At 37.1% G+C, this 25973-nt stretch overlaps 1 protein-coding gene across 2 annotated transcripts in view; it reads left to right on the forward strand.

Annotated features, from left to right (window-relative positions):
• Nucleotides 1-25973, forward strand: part of PDE3B (phosphodiesterase 3B) — a 162922-nt gene that overhangs the window by 107284 nt on the left and 29665 nt on the right. For both annotated transcript variants that reach the window (XM_036257710.1, XM_036257711.1), the window contains exons 3-7: nt 4246-4494; nt 7526-7668; nt 16239-16345; nt 24540-24750; nt 25612-25688. In XM_036257710.1, coding sequence (XP_036113603.1) covers nt 4246-4494; nt 7526-7668; nt 16239-16345; nt 24540-24750; nt 25612-25688 — 787 coding nt within the window. The remainder of the gene's footprint in view (nt 1-4245; nt 4495-7525; nt 7669-16238; nt 16346-24539; nt 24751-25611; nt 25689-25973) is intronic.

The raw sequence follows: 25973 nt of genomic DNA on the forward strand, positions 1-25973 counted from the left end.
TTCACACTTGCTAGTCTCTCTGCTCGGAGTGCTCTTTCCCCACACCTCTGTCAGAGCCTAACAGATGGTTGCCGTATATCTGAAACCTCAGTGCCCTCCGCTTCCGTTTCCCTCTGCTTCATTCTTTCTCTTCAGTCTACTCAGAGCTCCATTGCCCATGTTCCTTAGCCTGGAATCCAGTGTTGTCAAAAATGTGGTCCCAACATGCCTCTCTAACCTTATTTTCCACTGTTCTTTTTCTTTCTTTTTTCTTTTTCTTTTTTAATATAGCCTGTACTGCTTGGCTAGCGTGGCTCAGTGGATTGAGCATTGTCCCATGGACTGAGAGGTCCCGTTTCAATTCCTGGTCAGGGCACATGCCCGGGTTGTGGGCTCAATCGCCACTGAGGGGCGTGCAGGGGGCAGCCAATTGATGTTTCTCTCTTACATCGATGTTTCTGTCTCTCCCTTCCTCTCTCTCTAAAAAATCAATAAAAACATAATAAAAAATATATAGCCTGTATTTTAATAATTTTATGTTTTCTGTACCTTGCTATTTATGTTCCTTCTTAAAAAATGAACTCCCCCAAATACATTTTTTAGTTTTATTGTAAAACATTATTTCCCCAATCTTCATAAATAAAATCCTGCCAAATGCTACCTCTTGCATAAAGCTTTTGTTAACCCTTTAAATTAAAGTTGTCTATATTTCCTTTGAACTTTAAGACCATTTTGTCTGCGTCTTTATCTCATCATTTCCTATAACATTAGCAGTAGTATTTCTTAACGCTCTTCCTGATTATACTATATACTTTCTCATGTGCTCTGCATGCAATTCTCCCTGCTTCTCTCTTTTAAGTAAAGCTATCAACTCTGGAAATGATGCATGAGGCAACCAAAGGAGAGTTGAAAATGGAAAGAGTAGGCTAGACGGGTTAGGGGCTAGTGATGGAGGAATAACATAGTCACAGGGTGTCCTACAACCCCCACCTAACAGTAAAAGGTGACTCAGGCCCTGACTCTCAACTAGCAACAGAATGTGACCCAAGTAAGCTCATTTCTTCCCCAAGACTGAATTAGAGTCCTGCCTTCAATACCAAGTGAGGCTGGTGTCTCTGGCAAGAGGGACTTGATCAGAAACACCACTGACAATGAGTGGCCAAGGGAAGTATAGTCATGCACCATTTAACAGATACATTCTGGAAAATCCATCATAAGGCGATTTTGTCATTGTGTGAACATCATAGAGTGCACTTACACATACCGCTATATGGTACAGCCTACTGTATACCATTGTATATATGGCATACCATTGTTTTTTTTTTTTATTTAAAGAGAGAGGAAGGGAGAGAGAGAAACCTTGACGTGAGAGAGAAACAACAATTAGCTGCCTCCTGCACGCCCCTGAGTGGGGATCGAGCCCGCAATCCGGTTATGTGCCCTGACGAGGAATCAAATCAGGACCTCTCAGTCCATGGGATGGTGCTCATTCCATTGAGCCACACCAGCCGGGTGTACCATTGTTGTAGATACAGTTCGTCGTTGACCACAATGTCATTATGAGGCATATGACTGTTCCCTTACTCCCTACTGGGCAGGAGATCCTCTTCCCCAGTGGGAGACAGAGGATGCCAGGGGGCTGGTACAGGGGAACTGCCACAAGTGCCGAGCCAGAAAATGTTCTTTGTCCCTGTGGCCTGGAGTCTCTTTTCTTCTACCTGGAGGTAGCCCAACCTGAGGAAGGTCCCTCTCCCCCACTTCCAGTTACCCCACCCTCCCACAATCCCACAAACAGGGGCACCAGCAGGGACCAGTGGGAACTCTAGTGGCACCAGATAAAAAAAATAAAGCAGACTGAAATACCATTGTGAATGCCCTGAAAATTAAATTGCCATTAGAACCACAGTCTGAAATATAGATCAGGATCTATATGTAAAGTCCAAACAAGACTACCTCCTAATATAAAAGATTTAAATAAGACCCAGTCTTCTAGCATTATGTGAAGCATTGTTAGCCAAAATATTGATGATGAAATGAAAAAATCACCTGTCATACCAACAACCAGAAAAAAAAAATCACAGCTTGAATGAGATGACTATCAGTGCTTCTCATCAAGATGAATCAGATTTGGAATTACCTGAGGAGGAAATTTAAAGCAGCCATCGTAAAACTGTTCTAACAAGCAATTACAAATTCACTAGAAACAAATAAAATAGAAAAATCTCGCCCTGGCCCGTTTGGCTCAGCGGTTGGAGCCTTGGCCTGTGGAGTCCCGGGTTCCATTCCCGCTAGGGGCATGTACCAAAAAAAAAAACCACACACACAAAAACAAAAACAGAAAAATCTCAGCAAGGAAATAGTTACAAAAAGGAGAAAAATGGAGATTAAAAACTTGCTGAATGAGCTCAGCAATAGCATGGAGATGACAGAGGACAGAATATGTAAACTCCAGGATAGAGCAATAGAATTTACCCCATTTAAACAACATGAAGAAAATAGATGGAAAAAAAGTTAACAGAGCCTTAGGGACCAGAGTGACATAACAAAAGATCCAACATTTGTATCACCAGTGTCTGGGAAGCAGGGGACAAAGAAAGTGAGTTTAAAAGAGTATTTGAAGAAATAATGGCTGAAAACTTCCCAAATTTTGCAGAAGATATAATTCTACAAATTCAGGAATCTGAGCAGATACCAAATAGGAGCAATTACAAAAAAAAAAAAAAAAATTTCTCCAAGACTTGTCATAATTAAACTTTTGAAAACTAAAGACAAGGAAAATATTTTGAAAGCAGCCCGAGGGAAATGACACATTACCTATAGGAGAACACCTACTCAGATAACAGCAGGTTTCTCATTTGAGTGTAAGGGAAACAGATGCTATTATATATAATTCGTGGAAATATAGATTTGACCAACATATGTGAGGGCATGTTTATAGTAATGATCCAAATGTAACATGTTCATTGACTTAGGCTTAGCAATTCAAATTATGGCAAGCCATTTGTCAGAAGTATGCTTAATAATCTATAGTGATATGTAGAGAAGTATTTGTTTATAAAGACTAGAAATAGGTGGGCTATGCCCTAATAATGGGGAATGTTTTAAAATAAAAACTAATACAAAATAGTGCTTCACAAGATAAAAGATAAAAGAATTCCACAAAGAGCAGAGACTTTAATTAGCTAATTACTAGTCTAACTTTCATAACATTTTTTCAGTTCTAAAATGTGTTTGTTGAGATGAAATCATTAAATATGTTGAATACTTATGAACTCCAGATACACTCAAATGTAAATTCAAGGCACAGTAAAACAAAAGTAAATTTAATTCACTGTTCTGATTATCAGTGTACTTATTTCTATGGCTAATTAAGTTGAACAAAATATATATGTATTTTCAAAAGTAAAAATTACATATGTATACATTCATGAAATAGTTATTTTAAATTTTAAAAATATATTTTCTACCCATTTTTTAGAACTCAGCCTGATGTTATCCTTTCCATGTATTTTTGTTAACCATTCAGTTCAAAGTTATTACTTTTTCCTTTGAACTGTGATGCTGTTTTTTTTTCTGTATTTTTATCTCATTATTTTCTATAATATTGATATTAATACTGTTATTTATTACATTTTAGATATATGCACTGCACATTGCTTTATGTGCTGTGCATATATTAACCGATTTAATTCTCACATCAGCCCTTAATGAGGTAGATGCTATTATCTCCATTTTACAGCGAAGAAACTAAAAAGTTCAGATGTTAAATGACTTGCTCAAAGTCACACAGTTAGTGTCAAAGTCTAGATTTCAAACTCATCTTTGCAACAAAGCTTTGTCACTGTGCTAGAACTGCCTCTTGAGTAAGGTGAATAAAAGAAATGCAGTGTATGTTTAAAAGACATTTTGATATAAAGGAAAAGAAATCATCAATAAATTAATGAAATGTTCAAATTATAGATTTTTAAATTAATATAAATTTAGTTTTCTCCTAGTTATAGTCAGTAATAAATGCTGTTAAATGAGATAAGCAGATGAAAAATACAGAAAAAATTAAAATTCACATTATCTGCTACATACTTCAAAATCAAAAAATTTGAAGTGAGAATTATACCATTTATTGTATTATTTCATGTCCAAATAATTTACTAGAATTAAATTACTTAGTTATTGTTAGACCTTGACTTAAGATAAAGTCAGTTTATCTTAACTGTTGAATTTTCTGTGTAACAAATACATAATTTTACTTTTTTTTTTTTTTTCTAGAATTCTGGAGGTGGAAGTGGTGTGGATCTTTCAGTGCTCAATGAGGCTCGCAATATGGTGTCAGATCTTCTGACTGACCCAACTCTTCCCCCACAAGTCATTTCCTCTCTACGGAGCATCAGTAGCTTGATGGGTGCTTTCTCAGGTTCCTGCAGGCCAAAGATTAACCCTCTCACACCATTTCCTGGATTTTACCCCTGCTCTGAAATAGAGGACTCAGCTGAGAGAGGAGATCGAAAACTTCACAAGGTCAAAACACAGTAATCAGCCAGCCCTACTTATCACATTTGATTATATTTTCAAATTAAAACTGTTCTTTGAAATCTTAGATAAACTAGAATTTCTTTTTCGAGGATCAGCTTCTTTTCCAATATATTGAGGTCCTTGGGGCTTTAGAAGTCATTACAATCTCAAAAATTTGAAACATCTTTTCAGTTTTTATTCTAAATAACATTGCTCTAATTAGCAGTTATAACTGTATCAGTAACAACTCTTTATTGTTGTTGGTGGTGTTATATTAAGTAGTAGAGCAACAAGCACATTTAATTCCAGGCTTGTACAACAAACTAGTAGTCAAATCATGTCAGTAATCTATTTTATTCTTTAGAATCCAGGAATTGTTCTTGTTGAACCAAGAGGAAGTGATCATTATGTTCATTTTATGCATTACATAGCATTATGTACTTTAAATCAATTTTTCACATTTTTAAAACCCTCCCCCACTTCTTTACCCACTAGAGATTGCTACAGCCCAATAGGCATTGATTTTTCCATCACTAGAAATGGGATTGGTTTAACTTTCAATGCTTCAAAATAGAATGTCCCTTAGAAAATAATACTGTTCTAAATAGGCATATGTTATGCTTGTCCAGAGTACTTTCAGTTGTTTTATTTGACTATCAATATCTTTTTTTGTTGTTGTTAGTCCTCACCCAAGGACATTTTTCCATTGATTTTTTTTAGAGTGGAAAGGAGGGAGGGAGAGAGAGAGAGAGAAACATCGATGTGAGAGATGCATTGATTGGTTGCCCCCTGGGGATTGAACCTGCCACCCAGGTACATGCCCTTGAGTAGGAATCGAACCCATGACCCTCTAACCACTGAGCAAACTGGTCAGGGCTGACTATCAGTCTCTTTACCAATTGCTAAAATCATAAAACTAAAAATGGAAACATTTTGGAGATTGTTCTAGTTTAACTACTTTGTTCTACAGATAAAGAAAGTAACCGAGAAGATAAAATTCAAATCAGTTTGTTTTATTTACTCCTACTAGTGTATATAGAGCTTAGAAAAAGTTAAATCTAGTTTTTGGAGGGATTTTGATCATCAGTTAATTTCATTTTTTCCCCTCAGCATTAGGGTTTAGAAATGTTGAGAAGCTAAGCAAGCCTGAATAGGGCAAAAATTTTACAGTTATTGATCACAGATCTGGATCATAGGTAGTTATGTGATGCTTTTATTATTTTTATTTTTATTTATTTATTTTAGAGAAGGAGAAAGGGAGAGAGAGAGCGAGAGAAATATCAGTGTGTGAGAGAGACATCAATTGGTTGCCTCTCACACCTGCCGCAATAGGAGATTGAACCCACAACCTAAGTATGTGCTCTGACTGGGAATCGAACCCATGACCTTCTGGTGCATGGGACGATGCTCCAACCAACTGACCCACACTAGCCAGGCCTGTGATGCTTTTATTTTTAAAAAGTAAATACAGTATCACCTGCAGTAGTCCAAACCCAATTACCAATGATACTTAGAGGTAAATCATGGGATAGCAACAAATTCGGTAAAATAGCTAATATATTCTTGAGCTAGTTTCCACTTGATCTATTACTCTTCTTTTGTATTTTACATTGATGTTGATATTAGAATAGTAATTCTTAAAAAATCTTAATCATAAAAATCATATTGATAATAGTATTGTTACTGTGTTTACTGTGTGGAAAAGTGTACTGGTACATTTTAGAAACATTTAAACAATACTGTTAAACAGGATGTCTAAATGCCTCATGTCTTGAACATTCTAGTGTATCCAGCTTATTTTGGGTACTGTAATCTGCTGGTAAAAATAAATCAGAAGAGCCAGGATGTTAGCTTTATTTCTTTTATTAGTGTTCTTTAGACTTCTTATTTGAATTTTATATCTAGTTTGTCTGTGCTTTTGGAAAAGAATGTAAGAAGCCTAACATTGCTTCAGAAAATAGCAAAAGCATTTGTGAAAAAATGATTAGTAAGGAAAGGGGAGTTGGAATAGATAATTCAAAGTAAATGTCCTATATACTATGTTAAGAAACAAGAGAGATTATATGAACCTAAATTTCTAACTAACCATGAACCTTTATTAAATCAACATCCTTGGGAAAACTTAAATAGGAGATGCTTATCTCTCTGAAATGGTTTCAGTGTCTGCTGATGGGGAAAATTCATAAGAAACTGTTTTCTGTACATCTCAGTAAGACACCTGTTCACAGTGGTAAAAAATAGAATATTTTCAAAAATTAGGGTAAATTTTTCTGAGTGCTAAAGGTGTTCTGAATTCAATCATTTGTTCAAAAAGCAGCTCAGAATCCTGCAGTTTCTCCAGATTAACCTCTATGGACGTTAGCCCTGTATTGAAAATATAAAAGGTTCAGGATATAGGGCTAATAGTCCCTGATCCTAATCTTGTCCTCTGAAGTTGTTTTTTAGGGTAACTCTTTTATATCTGCTTTTTAAATGATCAACTGTTTATTTCTCATGATACTAGGAATAGTATGCAAAAGTAGAAAAATCTGGTTAAATTGTAGGTAGTTCAGAAATCAATTTTTTTTTTTAGTAGAAGGACAAGTAGAACAACAGTATAGAATGTGAAATTTGTAGTAAAATGGACATACTTTCAGGATGAAACATTCTGTTTCTCCTGTACATGTTAAAATATACTTTGTATTGAATTTTTTTTTTTTTTTTTTAATCCTCATCCGAGGACATTTTTCCATTTTTTGTACAGACAGAGTGGGAGGGAGAGAGAGGATCAGAGAGAGAGAGAAACATCCATGTGAAAGGGACACATCGAGTGGCTGCCACCCGCACGACCAACCAGGGTCGGGGACAAACTGCAACCGAGGTACATGCCCTTAGCGGGAACCGAACCCGGGTCTCTCCGGACCGCAGGCCGACACTCTAACCGCTGAACCAAACCGGCCAGGGCTACTTTGTATTGATTTTTATATGTCCTCTTTAATAATACATATACAGCATATTTTAGGCTGACAATTTTAACCACTGTTCAATTATTTAACAGGGACTAAACAGTAGTAGGAACAGTTTACCAACTCCACAGCTGAGGAGGAGCTCGGGAACTTCAAGTCTGCCTCCTATTGAACCCTCTTCAAGGTGGGAACGCAACAATGGCAAAAGGCTTCACCAGGAATTTGGCATTGCAAGGTAAAATCCCCAGAGCCTGTTAAAGAAACCTAAATCTTTTTGCTTCTGCGAATGAAGTTTGAAATAGTTCTAAAAGCAGTTGATTACTAATTTAGGTGTAGGACAGCATGGGTAGTAATATGACATAATAGAGAAAGCAATTCTTAAAAAGAAGCTAACATGTCTTATCCCAAAACTTATGTACATTGGACTCAGAGAATGCTGGGGCCATAGAAGAAGCTAGGATCAATTTAGGACAGGGTACTGGGAAAGCTTATGAATCAGCAGAGGTGGCCACTACAGGAGTAGTCACCAAGTCCAGTTCATAATACACAAGGTTGGGCAACAGTTACTGACTTGTGAGTGGAGGAGCACATTCTCAGATGTTAAATATCTCTGAAAAGCAGCAGTAACTATGACATAGCTAAGAAAATGCCAGGAGCCGAAATCTGAATGTAACTATATGCATTTTCCCTGATAACAAAAGATTTGATGCTTTGTCTTAAAAGAAGGAAGGATGATGATCTCCTGTGTGAGTTATAAGCTTCTATTTAGTCAATTATCTATGTTAATAACTATATCAATAAAATTGGTATTAGTATAAATTATTACTGAGCATGGGTTTTACTTTTAGCTTGAGCTATGCAGGTACCCATGTAAAACACTAGATGGCAGAATTGGACCATAACTACTTGCTAAAATTTATGTTACTATTTATATGTGAAATATGATCAGATAATTATAATTTTCCAGATTCTTTTGTGATTATTTTGAAACTTCTATAATATATCCAAATAGATGGACTCCTTGTTTATTTTTTAAAAAGTTGTGTAAGATGGTATATAAAACAGGAATGGATTGAGGTATGAAAAATACAGTACAGGAAAATGAGCTTTGGTCCAAAGCTTGATTACAGTCGAGACATATTTTTTTTTCCTAATAAAAGCAGGGTATGGGGAAGTATATGATGTTAGAAACTGAAAATGACAGATATTTCTTAACCATGGGAAACATCATTTTGAGAATATTGGGTTTAAGAATGATGACAATGATTCAGTTTTTTATTCTTTCTGTCACACCGATGTAACAGCAATACATTTGCAATTAAAGAATGATTGATATTAAAGTAGAAACAGGGTCCAAAGAAAACTATCTTTAACTCTGACAGGTGTTCATATAAAGATATATGTAGGCAGATTTGATATACTTACTTAACTCTCAAAAAAGACTTAGAAATTTGGAGAATAAAGTAACTAGTGGTATTATGTAACATCTACTTTAAAGAGCTAAAGCTAGAAGTATTTTTTCTAGTGTGCAGAAAAGTTACTACTTTTGAAATTCAAGTCTCTAGATCAGCTGTCCAATAGAAATTTTTGTGCTAACGGAAATATTTTATATCTGTACTGTCCAGTATGGTAGTTCCTAGCTAGTGATCACTTGAAATGTATCTAGCATGGCTAAGCAACTGAATTTAAATTTGAATTAATTTAATTAAAATGTTCTATAAAGAGCTACGTGTGACTACCATAGAGGCATGCATAGCAGCCACATTAGACAGCACAGCTATATACCTTTAAAGTATGGTGATGTTTTGTTTAGCACTAAAGTAATAGGCTTGTGAGTCTGGAATCATGAGACATTCATCCTGACTTTAGTGGAATGCTCTAGAATGGAGATCACACACTTTAGGTTTTTGAGTCTTGATTTGAATGCAGTTTTGGATTTTGAGCAGTAGCCTCTCTGTGATCTTGAATGACCCTGACTATTCTTTCAACATTGTTTCAGTGTTGAACCTCTCATTCCCTGAAAATGTCTGGAACCAAATTTCTCATCCCTCCAGCCGATTTTTTGTTACTATTGTTCTGGCTTTATTTCTTGGCATAATGCTATTCTCTAGTGGTTAGTGGTTGCTTACAAAATTGATTTACCTAAAACAAACAAACAAAACAACGGTGTTCCTTTGCATCCTGTTTTCTTATTCTACAGATATCAGTTGTCAACTCTTATCTCTGAATCTCTTTTTTTCTCTGTTGCTTCTGCTCCTTCATCACTTTCCTACACTACTGTTTCATTACTCCTTACCTGGGCTGCTGAATTATCTTCCTAATTGGCCTTCTCATTTCTAATATCCTTCACTATCTTATCCATCTTCTAACCAGAAATCTTCCTTAAACAAAACTTTGATTATGGGTTTTCTAGATTAAAGTGTTGGGCCCTTTACCAATGCCTGTAGAATTTTACCCAAATTCCTAGCCTGGGATTCAAAACCCTGTTATTCCCTCCTGACAAAACGGACCCTTTTCTTGGAAAAGTTAAATGGACTAAAAGAGATAAGCAGTCTTGCAGTGAATGAGAACAGAAAAATGGTTTGGAAAGTTCTCTAGGTAAACATGTAACTTGTGTTAGACTTTCCTTGAAGTTTTCTGATAATGTCATTTTAGTTTAACTCCCATTTGAAATTTAAGCTGCATTATAATTTCCAGCCTATCTTATTTTTTTCTTTACTTCCTAATAAAATGAATCTTTTAATAACATTGAAATAAAATGATTTCATTTTGCATTAAATTATATATCATGAACTTCTACAACATAAAAAAAACTAAAAACAAGCATTAGGAGATATTTACAAACTAGCTCTTAACTCCTGCAAGTCTCTCCTCCTGCTCCTGGATGTGCATGGCCCCAGTTCAGTTCACCTACCACGTGCACAGCAACGGAGGGAAGCCTTCCTGTTCAATAAACGTCATATTTCTAACGCCATTGGCGACCACAGACAGTCTTGCATGAAATGTGGTGAGGCACAAGTCAGAGATGTTTAGAATATTTTTTGCTAAATATACCCAAATATTTTCATCTTGTTTGAAAGGAATGAGTTCTCCATAACATGAGGTTAAGTAAAAAGTAAGGAAAAAAGTATGTCATTGTTTTCAAAAGATGACTTTCAGGCTTTCTTGCAGTTCAGTGGTTTGTTGTTCTTCCCATGGTTTCTTTACTCTGGTGGGACGAATCCAGGCTTTTATTCTTGCTAATTATACTGCAGAGTGGTGAGGAGTACGCCCCAAAGTTCTGCCTACTTTTCTTCTAGTTGGCTTTCTAGGGATCCTGTCTTCCAAGTTTTGAGTAGCACCTAATTTCCAGGCCCAAAAGAATGCAGCAAACCTGTGGGGAGAGGTCTCTAACACATACAAGGTCATTAATTACAGCTAAGGTCTGACTGAAGTGTTGTGTGATTCTTTACCCTCACTTCTTGATCTGCATACATACCTCCCATCCCAATCACAGCCTGGAATGATTGCCCATATGCAATTTCATAGGGACTCAATGGAATCCCATTTTGAGGATCCACCCTTATCCTGAGCAGGGCAGTAGGTAAAACTTGATTCCAATGGGGATGAGCTTCTTGACACAGTGTGGCTATATTTTTCCTCAAGGTGTGATTCATCTTCTCTACCTTCCCAGAAGCCTGAGGTCTCCATGCCATGTGGAGTCTCCATTTGATTCCTAGGAATTTACTGACCTTCTGTGTAATTTCTGAAACAGAAGCAGATCCATTATCACTCTGGATGCTGCTGGATAGGCCAAAATGGGGAATCATTTCCTTTAGTAAAGATTTCACTACCTCTGAGGATTTCTCAGTTCTAGTAGGACAGGTGTCTACCCATCCTGAAAAGGTATCAGCAAAGACTAACAAATATTTCCACCCTCAGCATCTGGGTAAAGTCTATCTGCTAGTCCTCGAATGGGCATTGTCCTTGGTATTGTTTTCCTTCTTTCTTTCAATGGGGCTCTGTCTTGGGATTGTTCTCTGGCATACAACACATCTAGCTATTACTTTTTGTATGGCTTTAGAAATTCCAGGACCTGTGAGCCATGGTTTGATATAGATGGTTAATGAATTCCTTCCGTAGTGAGTGGTCTCATGCAAAGGCCTCATGACTGACTCTACTAGATGTTCAGGAAGCAGTACAACTCCTTTCTTATTCTTTCTCCATCCACTGTCAGTATCTTCTTCATCAAACCCTGACTCTTAGCTTTCTCTAAGTTTGCAGTCAGATATTCAGGGTCACATTGTGACAAGTCCAGAACTGGTACCAAAGGCATTGTAAACGTTCCCTCAGCAACCTCTCTTGCTGCTCAATCAGCCAGATTGTTTCCTTTAGCTACTTCAGTGTCCTCCTTCTGATGCCCAGGGCAGGGCATAGCTGCCACCTGTAAAGGTACCTGGTCAGTTTCTAATAAATAAAATATCTGCTGCATGCTTAATTTCCCCTTTGTTGGAGGTTAATGATCCTCTTTCCTTCCAGATCAAACTATGTGCATGCAGAATTAGGGCAGCGTACCTCGAGTCAGTATACACATTCATTCTCTTTTCATGTGACAATTCTAATGCCCCTGTCATTGCCATCAGTTCAGCTTTCTGAGCAGAAGTTCCTGGCGGTAAGGCCTTGGCCTCTACTGTGTCTTCAAGAGTCACAATTGCATATCCAGCCTCTCTGTTTTCTTTGTCAATATAACTGTTTCCATCTGCATTAGAGTCCAGTCTGCCTCTTCTAGAGGATGGTCCTGTAAATCAGTTCTGCTAGACTAAACTTCATCAAGTATTTCAGCACAGTCATGCATTCATGCAGCTGAGTCAGGCTCCGGGAGAAGGGAGGCAGGATTTAACTTACAGTTTTGAGGGAGACATTGGGATTGTCGGAAAGAATTGCTAGATACCTGCCCATTCCTCCAGCAGTGAGCCACACATTCCCTTTTTGCTCTACAGGCTCAACATTTGGTGGGGTGCACAAATGGTGGCAGGCTGTCCCAAGGAAAACGTCTCGGCTTCCTGTAAAAGCTCCCTAGTGGCTGCCACTGCTCTCAAGCAGGCTGGCCACCCCTGAACAGTGATCGTTTCTTTGACAAGTATGCATTGGATTGTGGGCTATCACTAAGCATGTGGGCGAGGACTCCCGGGGCAATGATCTGCCTCTCATGAACATGTAGTTGAAAGGGCTTTGGTAGGTTTGGAAGCCCCAAGGCGGGTGCAGAAGCCAGGTGCGCCTTCAGGGACTCAGAGGCCCGAGTGCACACCTTCGTCTCAGAGCTTCATACAGTGGTTAGCAGTGAGCCCAAAGTTTGGAACTCAAATCTGGGCAGTAGCCTGCCATTCTCAGGAATCCTTTTAACTGTTTCCTGGTACTGGGAACTGCCGTTTCAATTGTGGCTTCTTTTCTGTTTCCAGTAAGACTCCTTCTGATAGGTTCAAGCAGGGACTGAAGAAACCTTACTGCTTGTGGGCAAATCTAGGCCTTAGCCACAAGGTGCCAGACGGTTCAAGGTAGCTGTGGTATTAGGTAAACATTGCTGAAATGATGTCCTGGTAATTAGGAGGTCACCTGCATATTGTAACAGAGTTCCTTCTGGGTTTAGCTGTACCGCCTGTACCATGTTCAGACTTTTCTGCTTAGGGACTCCTTTCTTCAGTCCCTCAATGATGCACTTCTCATTATGTTCTAAGAGAGGAAGGCCATTCTCATTAGGATCCAGTTGGGCTTGGTTAAAGGTATTATCTTAGTAGAATCAGGAGCCCCGTCTGGATTTCCTTGGTGCAGTCTCAGAGCCTGTTCATTGGCCTTATCCAATACCAACCTCCACTCATCCCCTGTAAGCAAAATATTCAGTCAGGCTTGCTTGTCTGCCCAATAGCGATGGTGGGTGGCAAAAACTGTCATAACTAAATCAGTCATTTTAGTAGGATCATCCCCATAAGAAGGACTTGAGTTTTTCCAGTTTAACAGATCCGATGTAGAAAATGAAGCACATGCCCCGTAATATCCAGCGGGCTGGCCCTCTGGCCCTGCTCCCACTGGACGGCTTCGCAAAGGGTATTATCCTGCCCCAGTAGTGGCTTGTCCTCCACCGAAATTGGTTCTCTGGCCGGCTCAGGACGGAGAGACCAGTTCAATCACCTCCTCTGGCGCCAAGTAAGGGGGAAGATTCCCCCAGGGTTTGGGGGCTGGGGGGTGCTGTGGGAACCCGGACCGTGCTCGCAGGACATCCAGATCTTCCTGGTCCCTCACTTCTGAGCTTCTGCTATCTGCCACAGGCAAATTTCTTTTTCTCTGGGCCATTCATCTATTTCCTTTTAATCCTGCATCTTTATTACGTAAAGTCATAAAAGCGTGTATGTAAGGTATTTCGTCCCATTTCCCTGATCTTTGACAAAACAACTCTAATTGCAGTATTGTATAGTAATTCAAAGACCTGTTCAGAGGCCAGTCCTCTCCTGAGTCCGGATTATACATAAACTAAGCAGTATTACAACAAAAAAGGTCATTTTCTTTTTAGGCACAGGTTTTTAAGCATAGGTTGACCTCCACTCATCCCCTGTAAGCAAAACTTGCCCCAAAGGGTTGTTTCCCAGAACAGAACCTCTTCCTCCTCATTCTACCAGAGAGAGCTCTACAATATCACACAAATCAAACCAAAATCCAGACCTATAATCCTGAACCAGGAAGCGCAGCAATTCAATTGAAAGGGAAGGAAACAGGGAATGCTGAGGGTCGAGGGTCGGAGAGGGAGAGTCCCCAAGTGGAATCACTTGGCAGCTGCTAGGGAGTCTCCAGATCCGCACCCCAGGGTGTCCCAGTCCAGGTAGCCAATGGGACTACCTGCCAAATACCCAGACTTACCAGGGAGTCCCGAAAGGTATCCCACCAGAATAACCATTACTCTTCTTTCCCAGTCTCTCCCACTCCACTTGTAGGCAAGGAACACTCAAATAGTGAATGAGTGAGCATTTGTACGCAGAGGGGTTTACTGAGTGGTATTATTTGTATGTTGTTTCTTTTTGTAAAATTGTCAACAAATTATTATTACTGTTGGCTTGAGGAAAAAAATAGTATGGAATCTAAAGGCTAGATGTTACCTCAAAAGTCTTTAATTATAAATCTCTAATTTTACAGATGGAGAAACACAGAGAGAGAGAATTTTTCTGTGGAAAGAGCATAGCATATACTTTAGAGTCAAAGAAATTGGAAATTATATTTTAGCTGTGTGAATTTAAGGACATTACTTAGCCTCTTGAAGCTTCAGTTTTCTTATCTGTAAAACAGGAGAATAACAGAGATAAAGTATGTAAAGTACCTAAAACAATGGATGATACATAATCAATACTCAAAATGGCACATTATTATAATTTTTGTTAGTATGAATAAAGATGTTTTAATGAATTGTTGCCAACTGGTTTTATATCCCTTCTCTTTGTAATATAGATTTTTTTTTTTTTCTCACTGGGATATAAGGCAAACTAGATTTTTAGGAAAAGGCCCAAGGAGAGCCTTGAAGCAGGAGTTGGCCAAAGAAGAGTCCATTTACTCAAAAATGGGGAGCAGAAAACATACATTCTCTAGAAAAGTGAGAATAGGAACCCAAGGAGATCATTCATTTATTCCACAAACATCTGTTGAACACCTTTTATCAGGCACTGTACGATATCCACTATGAATGAAGAGATATGTTTTATAGCCCCTAAAGGAATTAAAAAATTAGTGAGGGAAAAGAATCTGTTAGCAGTGAAATTATAGGTAAATTATGGGTAAACGTTATACTAGAGACATGAACAGAAACCTTTTTGGTCACTGAAAAATAGATATTTTTTGAGTAATGGGGTGTGGAAGTAGAGAAAAGATCAAGACATTGGGGAAGAGCTTGAGAACCTAGCCTACATTAAAAAATATTGAGTGAAAAATAGAGAATATAGGATTGTCCTTGAGCCTCTGGCAAAGTACCCACATCAGGAGGTGACTGACAAAAAAAACAAATTAGTGAATATCTAAGAAAGGAAGGTAACATTTATGTTATATTTTCTATGTGCATGGCACTGGGCCAGAAGCTTCAAATATATAATCTTGAACTTCATTTTATGTATTTCATTGGCATAATTGCCTACCTATATTAATTTCTTCATAAGAGCCCTAAAACCTATAATAAATATTTCAGTTATAAGAAATGACTGACTTAATGGAGAATCAATATCTGTGAAGGCAGGGAACAGAAAATAGTGAAAGACTACATATTTTAGGCCAGTGATTCTCAGTGAAGTCCCTGGACCCAGCAACATCAGCATTTCCTCTAAGAACTTGTTAGACATGCACATTATCTGACCCTAACCCTAGCTTACAGAAGCAAAAATCCTGGGGGTGGGACTAGCAGTCTGTGTTGTAAGAAGCCCTCTCATTGATACTGATAACCTGCTTTATGCCAAGGTCCAGCAAGCAATGTAGCCTGTGGTCCTCAGCCCATTTTTGTAAGTAAAACTATACTGAAACACAGTCATACTTATTTGTTACTGTTTATGGCTGCTTTTGTGCTACAATGCCAGAGTTGAGTTGTTGCAGCTGAGACCTTTGGCCTGCAAAGCCAAAAGTATTACTGTTTGGTCTTTTACAGAAAGTTTGCTGACTCCTGCTTTAGGCCTTAGACACTAGACATGTCTAAACTCAGAACGTATAAGCAGATTATTTGCTTATTGAAATGAAGACCATGAAGAAAAATGAGGACATTTCCCAGTTTTAAAATTCTCATAACCTGTTGTCTTTCCCTTTTAGTCAAGGATGCTATCTAAATGGGCCTTTTAGTTCAAACCCACTGGCAATCCCGAAGCAAAGGTCATCTTCTGTATCGCTAACTCACCATATAGGTCTAAGAAGATCTGGTAAGAAATCCTTTTTTGTGATTTAAATGTGGGAGGTCTCAAAGTATATGGTAGTGCAGAATTTTTTAAATTACACATTAATAGCTAATTTTGAATACTATTTCATGCGTTGTAAATTACCTGACTAAGCAGTTTAAGTTGGCTATAGTTCACAATTTGCTCATTCATTTATTAAACACTTTTTGAACATCTATACACCAGGAACTTTGTTAGGTACTAGGGATTCAAGGGAAAAAAATACAGAACTATTTACTTAACCTGAATTTTGCAGATCCAGAATCATAGATCCAGAATAAGGGAATATCCCTGGAAAAGGGTCTTCAGTAGCCTGGGAATTAGTGAAGGAAAAAGAAGTCTTAACATGAGGGTAGAAAAAAACCCTGGCTATATCCCAAGTAAAAATTTACTGCTTTGAGGTATAATTAACCTATAACATTATATTAGTTTCAGGTATACAACATAATGTTTTGTATATATTGCAAAATTATCATCACAATAAGTCTAATTAGCGTCTGTCACCGCACATAATTAAAATTTTTTTCTTGTGTTGAGATCTCTTAAGATCTTAGCAGCATTCAAATATGCAATACAATACTATTAACTACAGTCACTATGCTGTACATTACATCCCTGTGACTTATTTCTTTTATAACTGGAAATTTGTACCTTTTGACCCCTTTGACTCATTTTGCTTTAAAGCTTTTTGAATGAAATATTATTTTATAGAGAACAACACTGATACTCTGCTGTTAAACTACATTATGTGTGGTTTTGGCAATAGGATATACAATCACAAAATTCATTTATACATACTGTTTGGCATACAATAGAAAACTGAAATGTGAAAAGTTGGGAAAATGTTACTTATAAGCAAGAAAAACAGACACTAGGAGATCTACATATATTGATGTTGGATTTAATAGTCTTTGAAATAACAATGCTTTAAAAGAAATAGAAGGAAAGATGGACAAAATGGATGGATACATCTAATGGGAAACTGGAAGACACAGAAAAGAAAGAATGGACATTTAGAAATGCATTTTATTAAATTATAAACCTCCAGGATGGTTTAGGGACAGATTGGACACAAGAGAAAACAAGTAGTAAACTTGAAGACAGAGAAATATAAAATACTTAAACACAGAGAGGAAACAATATATATATATGAACAATAAGACTTGGTTTCCAGTTTTGTATATACAGAGCCTGAAAGTCACCACTTGGTCCTAATGAGTAAAAAGCTGAACAGACTGAAAAATCAACAGCTGTGCTAGGACCGTAAGAAAGGCGAGGGCGAGGACACAGGGAAAACTGCTGCCCCCAACACAGAAGACACAGAAGGCAAATGCAGGGAATGATGAGAAGCAGTGCTGGGGTAGGATGACATGAACTGCAACTAACAAGTTGCTGGAGGATGATTGGGGAATCCAGTCCTGGGGACCCCCCGTTTCAGTTTTGTGAGATGGGGACCCTTCAGGAGCTTTACCAGCTTCCTACAGTAAATATTAGAGAACATGCTTCTGTCAGAGGAGAGGAAGGGAACCATTTTGAAATATATCAGAGCTCTCTGTTCTTAACAAGGCCTGCCCTTAGTAGAACCTAGTTAACCAGGGCCTTACCTGCTGGGGTATTATCAGAGCCTACTGACCTGGGGGAAGGTAAATACCCAATTACAATCAGCTCTGGCCATCCTCTCCCACCAAAGAGAGAAGCAACAAAACAAAACAAAAAATAAGAAGTTTATAGTGAAGTTCATAGTCTAGACTCTAGGGCAGTGGTTCTCAACCTGTGGGTCGCGACCACTTTGGGGGTCGAACGACCCTTTCACAGGGGTCGCCTAAGATATAACAGTTGCACAATTACAGTTGTGAAGTAGCAACAAAAATAATTTTATGGTTGGGGGGTCACCACAACATGAGGAACTGTATTAAAGGGTCGCGGCGTTAGGAAGGTTGGGAACCACTGCTCTAGAGGCACAGGCTCACTAAAAGGCAGAACAAATCATAGGTCTATAGAACATTTCTCTCTTCACACCTCACCACCATTTTACTGAAGGCCTGTTTATGGCAGTTTCTTTTAAGCCAGTACATCATGTTTGGCTATTGAGAAAAAAATTACAAGGCAGGCCAAAAGACAAAAAATACAACTTTGAGAGATAGAACAATCAATCAGAGCCAGAGATAGCAGGGATTTTGTAATGATTATGCTGGGAATTTAAAACACCTATAATTAACATGCCAAGGGATTTAATGGATAAAGTAGACAACATGCAAGAACAGATTGGCAATGTAAGAAGAAAGATGGAAATCCTAAAAATAAATAAATGGTAGAGATAAAAAAAACAACACTAGCAGATGAAGAATGCCTTTGATGGGCTTATGAGGAGGTAAGACAAAGCTGAGGAAAGAATCTCTGAGCTAGAGGATATGTAAATAGAAACCTTCCCAACTGAAAAACAAGGAAAACGTTAGACTGAAAAAAAACAAACAAAAACGTAAACAAAACAGAATGGAATATCCAAAGACTGTGGGACGACTACAAAAGGAATACCAGAAGAAGAGAAAGAGGAACAAAAGAAATACTTGAAAAATAATGATTGAGAATTTTTTCAAATTAATGTTAAGATACCAAAGCACAGATCCAGGAAGCTCAAAGAAGATCAAACAGGATAAATGTCAAAAAATAATACCTAGGCATATCATTTTCAAATTATAGAAAATAAAAGATACAGGGGGGAAACCCCCTTAAAGAAGCCGGGGTAAGGGTGGGGGGATTTAGGGTGGAGGATCTTCCCTCTAGACTTGAGGGTGTGGGGAACTTCCAGAGTGTGGGCTGTCTAAGGCCTGCAAGATCTATTTCAGCTAACATCACACCAAATTAGCCTGACCAAATATAGCAGGCTAATTTTTAAGTTGATAATTTTGTATGGCCTGCAAATGATGTTGTAAATATCCAAATGGTCATTGGCAGGAACAAAGATGAAAATTACTCAAAATTCTAAGAAACCATGCAAACAGGAACAGAGTGGAGTAAAATATTTAAAGTATTGAGAGAGATAAACAAGCACCAACCTAGAATTCTGTCCCCTGCAAAATTATCCTATAAAAGTGAAGGAGAAAAAGACTTTTTCAGACAAAAATTGAGGAAACTTGTTGCCAGTAGACCTGGTTTGCAAGAATACTTAAAGAAGTTCTTTAAAGAGAAGGATAGTAATATAGGTCAGAAACTCCGATCTATAGAGAAACTCCGATCTATTTGATTCTTGAAGAAAGAATCAAAGTAAAATAAAAACTTATTTTTTAAATTTTTATTTGCTTTAACAGATAACAAAAGCCTGCCCTTGTTTAATTTATTCAGAATAATGAGAGCAACACTGCATTTGCATTTGTGTGCTTATGTATGTATTGTGTGTGTGTGTGTGTGTGTGTGTGTGTGTGTGTATGCTTATATATAAGTGAAATGAATGACAGCAATAGTACAAAGATGGAGGAGTTAGCATTATTTTGTTATTTTAAGGTACTCACTCTACCCAGTAAGTGGTACAGTGTTATTTGAAACTGGATTTGAGTTAGTTGTAAATGTATATTGCAAATTCTAGGGCTACCATAAAGAAAAGTAGAAAACAGAATCTATTTAATGAGTCCAGGAGTATCACTCAACACATAATCAGAAACAAGAAAACAAACAAAACCAGCAGTATAACAAACCTTGGGGGTATGAGAAGTCTGATACCAGAATTGTTAAAGTATATTATCTAAAATGTTCAGTTTTCAACAAAAAATTATGAAACATGTAAAGAATCAAGAAATTTTTGACATGTATACAGGCAAAAAAAGTGAGCAAAAAATTTCCCTGGCCAGTTTGGTTCAGTGGTTAGAGCGTCAGCCTGTGGACCAGAGAGTCCTGGGTTCGGTTCCCCACTAAGGCACGTACCTCAGTTACGGTTTGTCCCTGGCCCCAGTTGGTTTCTTGTAGGTGGCAACCACTCGATGTGTCTCTTTCACGTTGATGTTTCTCTCTCACCCTCCCTCTCTCTATTGAGCTCTATCTGAAGATAAATGCAGAAAAAAAAAATTTTTTTTTTCCTGAGGGGGAAATTGGATTTTGGACTTAGCAGTGACTTTAAATCTGCTAATATGCATAATTTTAAATAACTAAAGGAAATCATATCCAAAGTATTTAAGAAGAGTATGACAATAATGTCTCACCGAAGAGAGAATATAAAGAACTATAAATTATAAAATGAAATTATAAAATAACTTTAATAATTATAATTGCTGCTTCTTTATTGGATTGGAGATTCTAACCAGGGCAGTTAGGTAAAAAGGAGTAAAAAGAAGAAGTAAACCTATATTTGCAAATGACATAATCATATACTTATAAAATCCTAAGAAATTCATTAATAGCTATTACAACCAGTAAACAAGTTCATCACTGTGGCGGGATACAAGATCTGTATGTAAAAATCAATTGTATTTTTAAATACCTGCAGTAAACAATGCAAAACAGAAATTAAGAAAATAATTTCATTTACAATTAGCATCAAAGAGAATAAAAAGCTTTGGAATAAATTTAACAAAATAGTGCAAGACCTGTACACTGAAAACTATAAAATATTGTTGAAAGAGTTAAAAATTCAAATAAGTGCAAAAATATCCCCTGTTCATTGATCAGAAAACTTATTGTTAAGATGGCAATATGTTCCAAATTGTTCTAGGTTGAGCCACAATCCTTATCAAAATCTGAGCTGGCACCCTGGCTGGTTTGGCTCAGCGGTTAGAGTGTTAGCTTGTGGACCAGAGAGTCCTGGGTTCAATTCCAGCCAAGGGCATGTACCTCAGTTGCGGTTTGGCCCCGGCCCTGGTTGGGGTCGTGCAGGTGGCAACCAGTCGATGTGTCTCTCCTCACATCGAAGTTTCTCTCTCTTTCTCCATCTCCCACTCTGTCTGAAGATAAATGTAAAACTATCCTTGGGTGAGGGTTAAAAAATAAAAATCTGAGCTGGCTTCTTTGCAGATATTGATAAGCTGATCCTAAAATTTATATGGAAATGTAAGGGACCCAAAATAGCTAAAATAATCCTTAATAAAAAAAAACAGGAAAAAATGGGAGGACTCACACTTCCAAATTTTAAAACTTACTATCAAACTATAGTAATCAAGGCAGTGTGGTACTGGCATAAAGATATTCCAAATCTGGAATAAAATTGAGAGTCCATAAATAAACCTTTATATGGTCAACTTATTTTCATTAAGGTGCCAAGATAATTCAGTGGAGAAGGAGTAGTGTTTTTAATAAATGGTGTTGGAACAACTGGATATACACATGTCATCATACTTAAAAATTAACTCCAAATGCATCCTAGTCTCAAAGAGTTAAATCATAAAACTTGTAAAAAACAGAAAATCTTTGTGACTGTACATATTGAGTGAAGTGTTCTTTAGATAAGACACCACGAGCACAGTCAATGAATGATTAAAAAAAAAAAGATACTTGGAATTCATTCAAACGAAAAACTTCTGTACTTTAGCAACCTAAGGAAAATGAAAAGACAATTCACAGGATGGGGGGGGGGGGTGTAAATATTTTCAAATCATATATTTGTATCCAGAATATAAAAAGATGTTTCACAACTCAAAAACGAAGAGACAAAAGACCTCATTTTAAAAAATGAGCAAAAAGATTTGAATAGATGTTTCCCTAGAGAAGATATACAAATGGCCCATAACCACATGAAAAGATGCTCAGCATCATCAATCATTAGGGAAATGCAAATCGAAACCACAGTGAACTATGACTTCACACCCACCATGATGTCTTTAATTATACAGACAGACAATAACGAGTGTTGATAAAAATGTTCAGAAGTGGGAACACTCCTACACTGCTGATGGGAAAGTAAAATGCGACAGCCACTTTGGAAGACAATTTGGCAGTTCATTTCTTGAATAGAGAAATGAAATTGTGCTATATTCATACATACACTTTTATTCAGCATTGAAAACGAACTACAATCACATGCTACTACATGGAAATGTCTTTTTCAAATGAGTGAGATAAGCAAGGCACAGCGGCATTTACATATCCTGTCTGATTCCATTTACAAAGATCCCCAAAAAGGGCAAAACTAATCTAAATTGTTAAGAGATACACACATATGTGGTAGAAATAAAAGGAAAGGCAAGAAAAACAGTATAAAAGTCAAAATAATGATTTCCTTTCATGAGAGGGAGGGCATTTAGGATGGGTTTCTGATCTCTAGCCATGTTTTGTCTTCGCTTAAGTGATAAGCATTTCTGTTGTAACTTTTCTGTATGCATCTGATACTTCATAATTAATAAGGCTTATAAAAATAAAAATGTTAGATCTGCATTGTAGAAAGTCTTTCTTAAGGGTTGCTAAGTTTTTCTCTACCATTTCCCCTCTATTTGAAGCTTTTCTGTCATATCAAATTTCTACTCTAAGATTATTTACCCTTTAGTCTTCTCAGCCTATTTGTATGGATTTTTGGACACTCACTGGTATAATTAGAGAAAAGAATGCTGAAAATTGGAACTTTCTTATCCAATTAGTAATTAACCATTATGACTTTGACAAGCAGACACTTTCTCTCTCTAGTCTTCAGTTTCTTCTTTAGAAACATTAAACTGTTTGACCAGATTATTTATAAAATCCCATTCAGCTCTGTCGTTAAATGTTTAGGAGCCTCTAGATAAACTGATCTGACAGAACAGCAGTGGCAGTCCTAGAAAGAGTGTGATCTTCATGTTAACGGTTAACTAAATCAAGTTTCTTAGGGGGTTTCCTTTTTGGTAGTGTTTTTTCCTTCACATGTAAAGTGAAAATGCTATTTAACTCACGTTATTGTGAAGATTAAGTAAAATAACATATTGTATCAGAGTTTTCTAGGGAAACAGAACTAACAGGATGTTTGTCTGTGTGTACATACATACATAACATACATATGTACAGGTATGCATGTATGTAGAGAGAAAGGGGGTTGGGCGATGGATTTGTTTTAAGGCATTGTCTTGTGAGATTGTGAGGGCTGGAAGGTCTGAAATTTCTAGGGCTGCCAGCGTGGACGTTCCAGCAAGAGTTGATGCTGCAGTCTCGAGTCCAGGGGCAGTCTGGAGGCAAAATTCCTTCCTCTTGGGAAGACCTCAGACTTTTCTCTTAAGGCCTTCAAGTAATTGGATGAGGCCAACTCACATCATGAAGGATAATCTGCTGTACTCAGTGGACTGATTTAAATATTAACCACATCTGCAAAATACTTTCACAGCAACATCTAGACCGCCGTTTGACCAAAACAGCTGGGCACCATAGCTTAGCCAAGTTGACACATAAAATTAACCATCACAAACAGTCTCTTAAGTGTTTACCTCTGTGCCTGAAAATATCATAGGTCCTTAATAACGTATTTGCTTTCCTCTGTGATTCATACTTTACTTGGATCTTTATTTCCAAATAGTATTTTAAGTCTGCCCCCTCCTTTCCAGATACTGTCTTAGTTCAAGGTACTCAGCAGATTTCTGAAGCACTGTTTTTTTTCCCTTGTTTAGCATATAGCACTTATTTCTTTTCTCCATTAGATTCTAGGTTTGTTGAATTACAGAGATACTATCTTTTTCTCCACTGTGAAAACCCAGCACATTTTCTAGCTCTCAAATATTTGTTGAATAAATAAATAAGCTGGGAAGATATGCATATTTTAAGGGGTATGCTGTTGTGTTAACATAATTTTATTACATGCTCAACTTGCTTAATGCTATTAAGAAATTGGATTCTTCAAATAAAATTGTAATTTTATTATATTGAAAAATATTCAATAAAATTTGGTAAAGATACTCCGTTCATGTAGATAATCTAGCTGGCAGGGACACAAAATGGTTAGGAAACCTTGTGCCACACATTATGTGTGTTTTAGTTATACTCTTAGTATTCACCTGTAATGTGCTGTCCTGCTGCAGGATGTTCATTCCAGTCTCTGGTGATGACCAATATGGTCTATATTCTGCTTAAATTTCTGGATTGTCTTGAAGATAGCTCCATCTAGAAATCTTCTTTATCATTTAATCGTACATATTTTGCTTTCTTTAAAGAAGGAAAATGTTCTTTATATAGGTACACAAACATAAACATGCATAATAATTTATTTATCTATTTCTTTCCTCTCTTTTAACTTTGCAAGGTGTTTTACCGAGCCTGAGTCCTGTGAATTCTCCTGGCCATGGACTAGTTTCTCCTGGCTCTCTACCTAGTCGATCGCCTGTAGAATTTCCTGATACTGCTGATTTTCTTACAAAGCCAAGTGTTATTTTACACAGATCTCTGAGCAATTCACCCACTTCACCAGATTTTTATCAGCAACTTAGAAATTCTGATAGCAATTTATGTAACAGGTAAGTTTCCCAAATGATTACTTCTGTTTTACAATATAGGTTACTTAAAGTATTACTAATATTCTAGTTCTATATAGTAACTAGATGATGAATTAAGACTATCTCCTCTTCCTTATTTATCTAGTAGTATTTATTTATTTATTTATTTTTATTTTTTAATCCTCCCTGAGCACACTTTTGCATTCATCTTCAGATAGAGTGAGAAGGAGAGAGAGGAAGAGAGAGAGAGAAAGAGAGAGAGAGGGAGAGAGACATCGAGGTGAAAGGGACACATCGAATGGCTGCCTCCTGCATGACCCAACTTGGGCCGGGGACAAACTGCAACCGAGATACGTGCCCTTAGTGGGAACCAAATCCGGGTCTCTCTGGACCGCAGGCCGACGACACTCTAACTACTGAGCCCAACCGGCCAGGGCTAGTAGTATTTACTCTAAATAAAACTTCTCTCATTTCAGTGCTATTATTCATTTGCAATGAAATGATCTCCATCTCCATATAGTGGTATTTTGTTCATTATATCAGTAAAAGTATGAGAATTATTTTAGTATACACTACTGTAGTACCTATTTATAACACCCAGGTCATATGGTATTCACTCTCATTTCTGCTTAGATACTAAGCGTTTTACCTCAGATATCAGTCTAGACTTCAAAATATGTTATTTCTTCAGAATCACACAAATGCTTTCTAAGATAAATCCTATTAAACTTATAGAGAGATTGGAATATTAAGATGTGTTGCATTTGGGATCTTGGTTAAAAATTAAGCAGATTTTCTAATTAGAGTTTTAAATTTTGCCTCTTTTATTATATATACATGTTTATATGTGTGTATGTATATATTTATGTTTTCTTCTATAAGCTGTGGACATCAAATACTGAAACATGTTTCAACATCTGAGTCAGAGTCTGGTACAGACCGCTGCAATGGAAAATCAGGTGAGATTCGAGTCGTATGTGTTTAACTTTAAGAGCAATTTTTTACATTACTTTTTAGGATAAATAAATGAATGAGTTTAACTTCAGTTTATCCACCTTTAAAAGGAAGATTGTAGTGTTTTTTTCATCTACTTCAGAGAGGCGTTATCAGGAACAAAGTATAAGTAATGGATTATGAAAGTATTTTGAAGAGTTAAAAATGTGCTATACAAATGTATATAGTCTCAGGTTATATGGCTTTGGCTCATAAATAGTGAAATAAAGTATAATAATGTTGAAATTTAT

Source organism: Molossus molossus, unplaced genomic scaffold, assembly GCF_014108415.1.
Source record: "Molossus molossus isolate mMolMol1 unplaced genomic scaffold, mMolMol1.p scaffold_m16_p_13, whole genome shotgun sequence".
Lineage (NCBI taxonomy): Eukaryota > Metazoa > Chordata > Mammalia > Chiroptera > Molossidae > Molossus > Molossus molossus.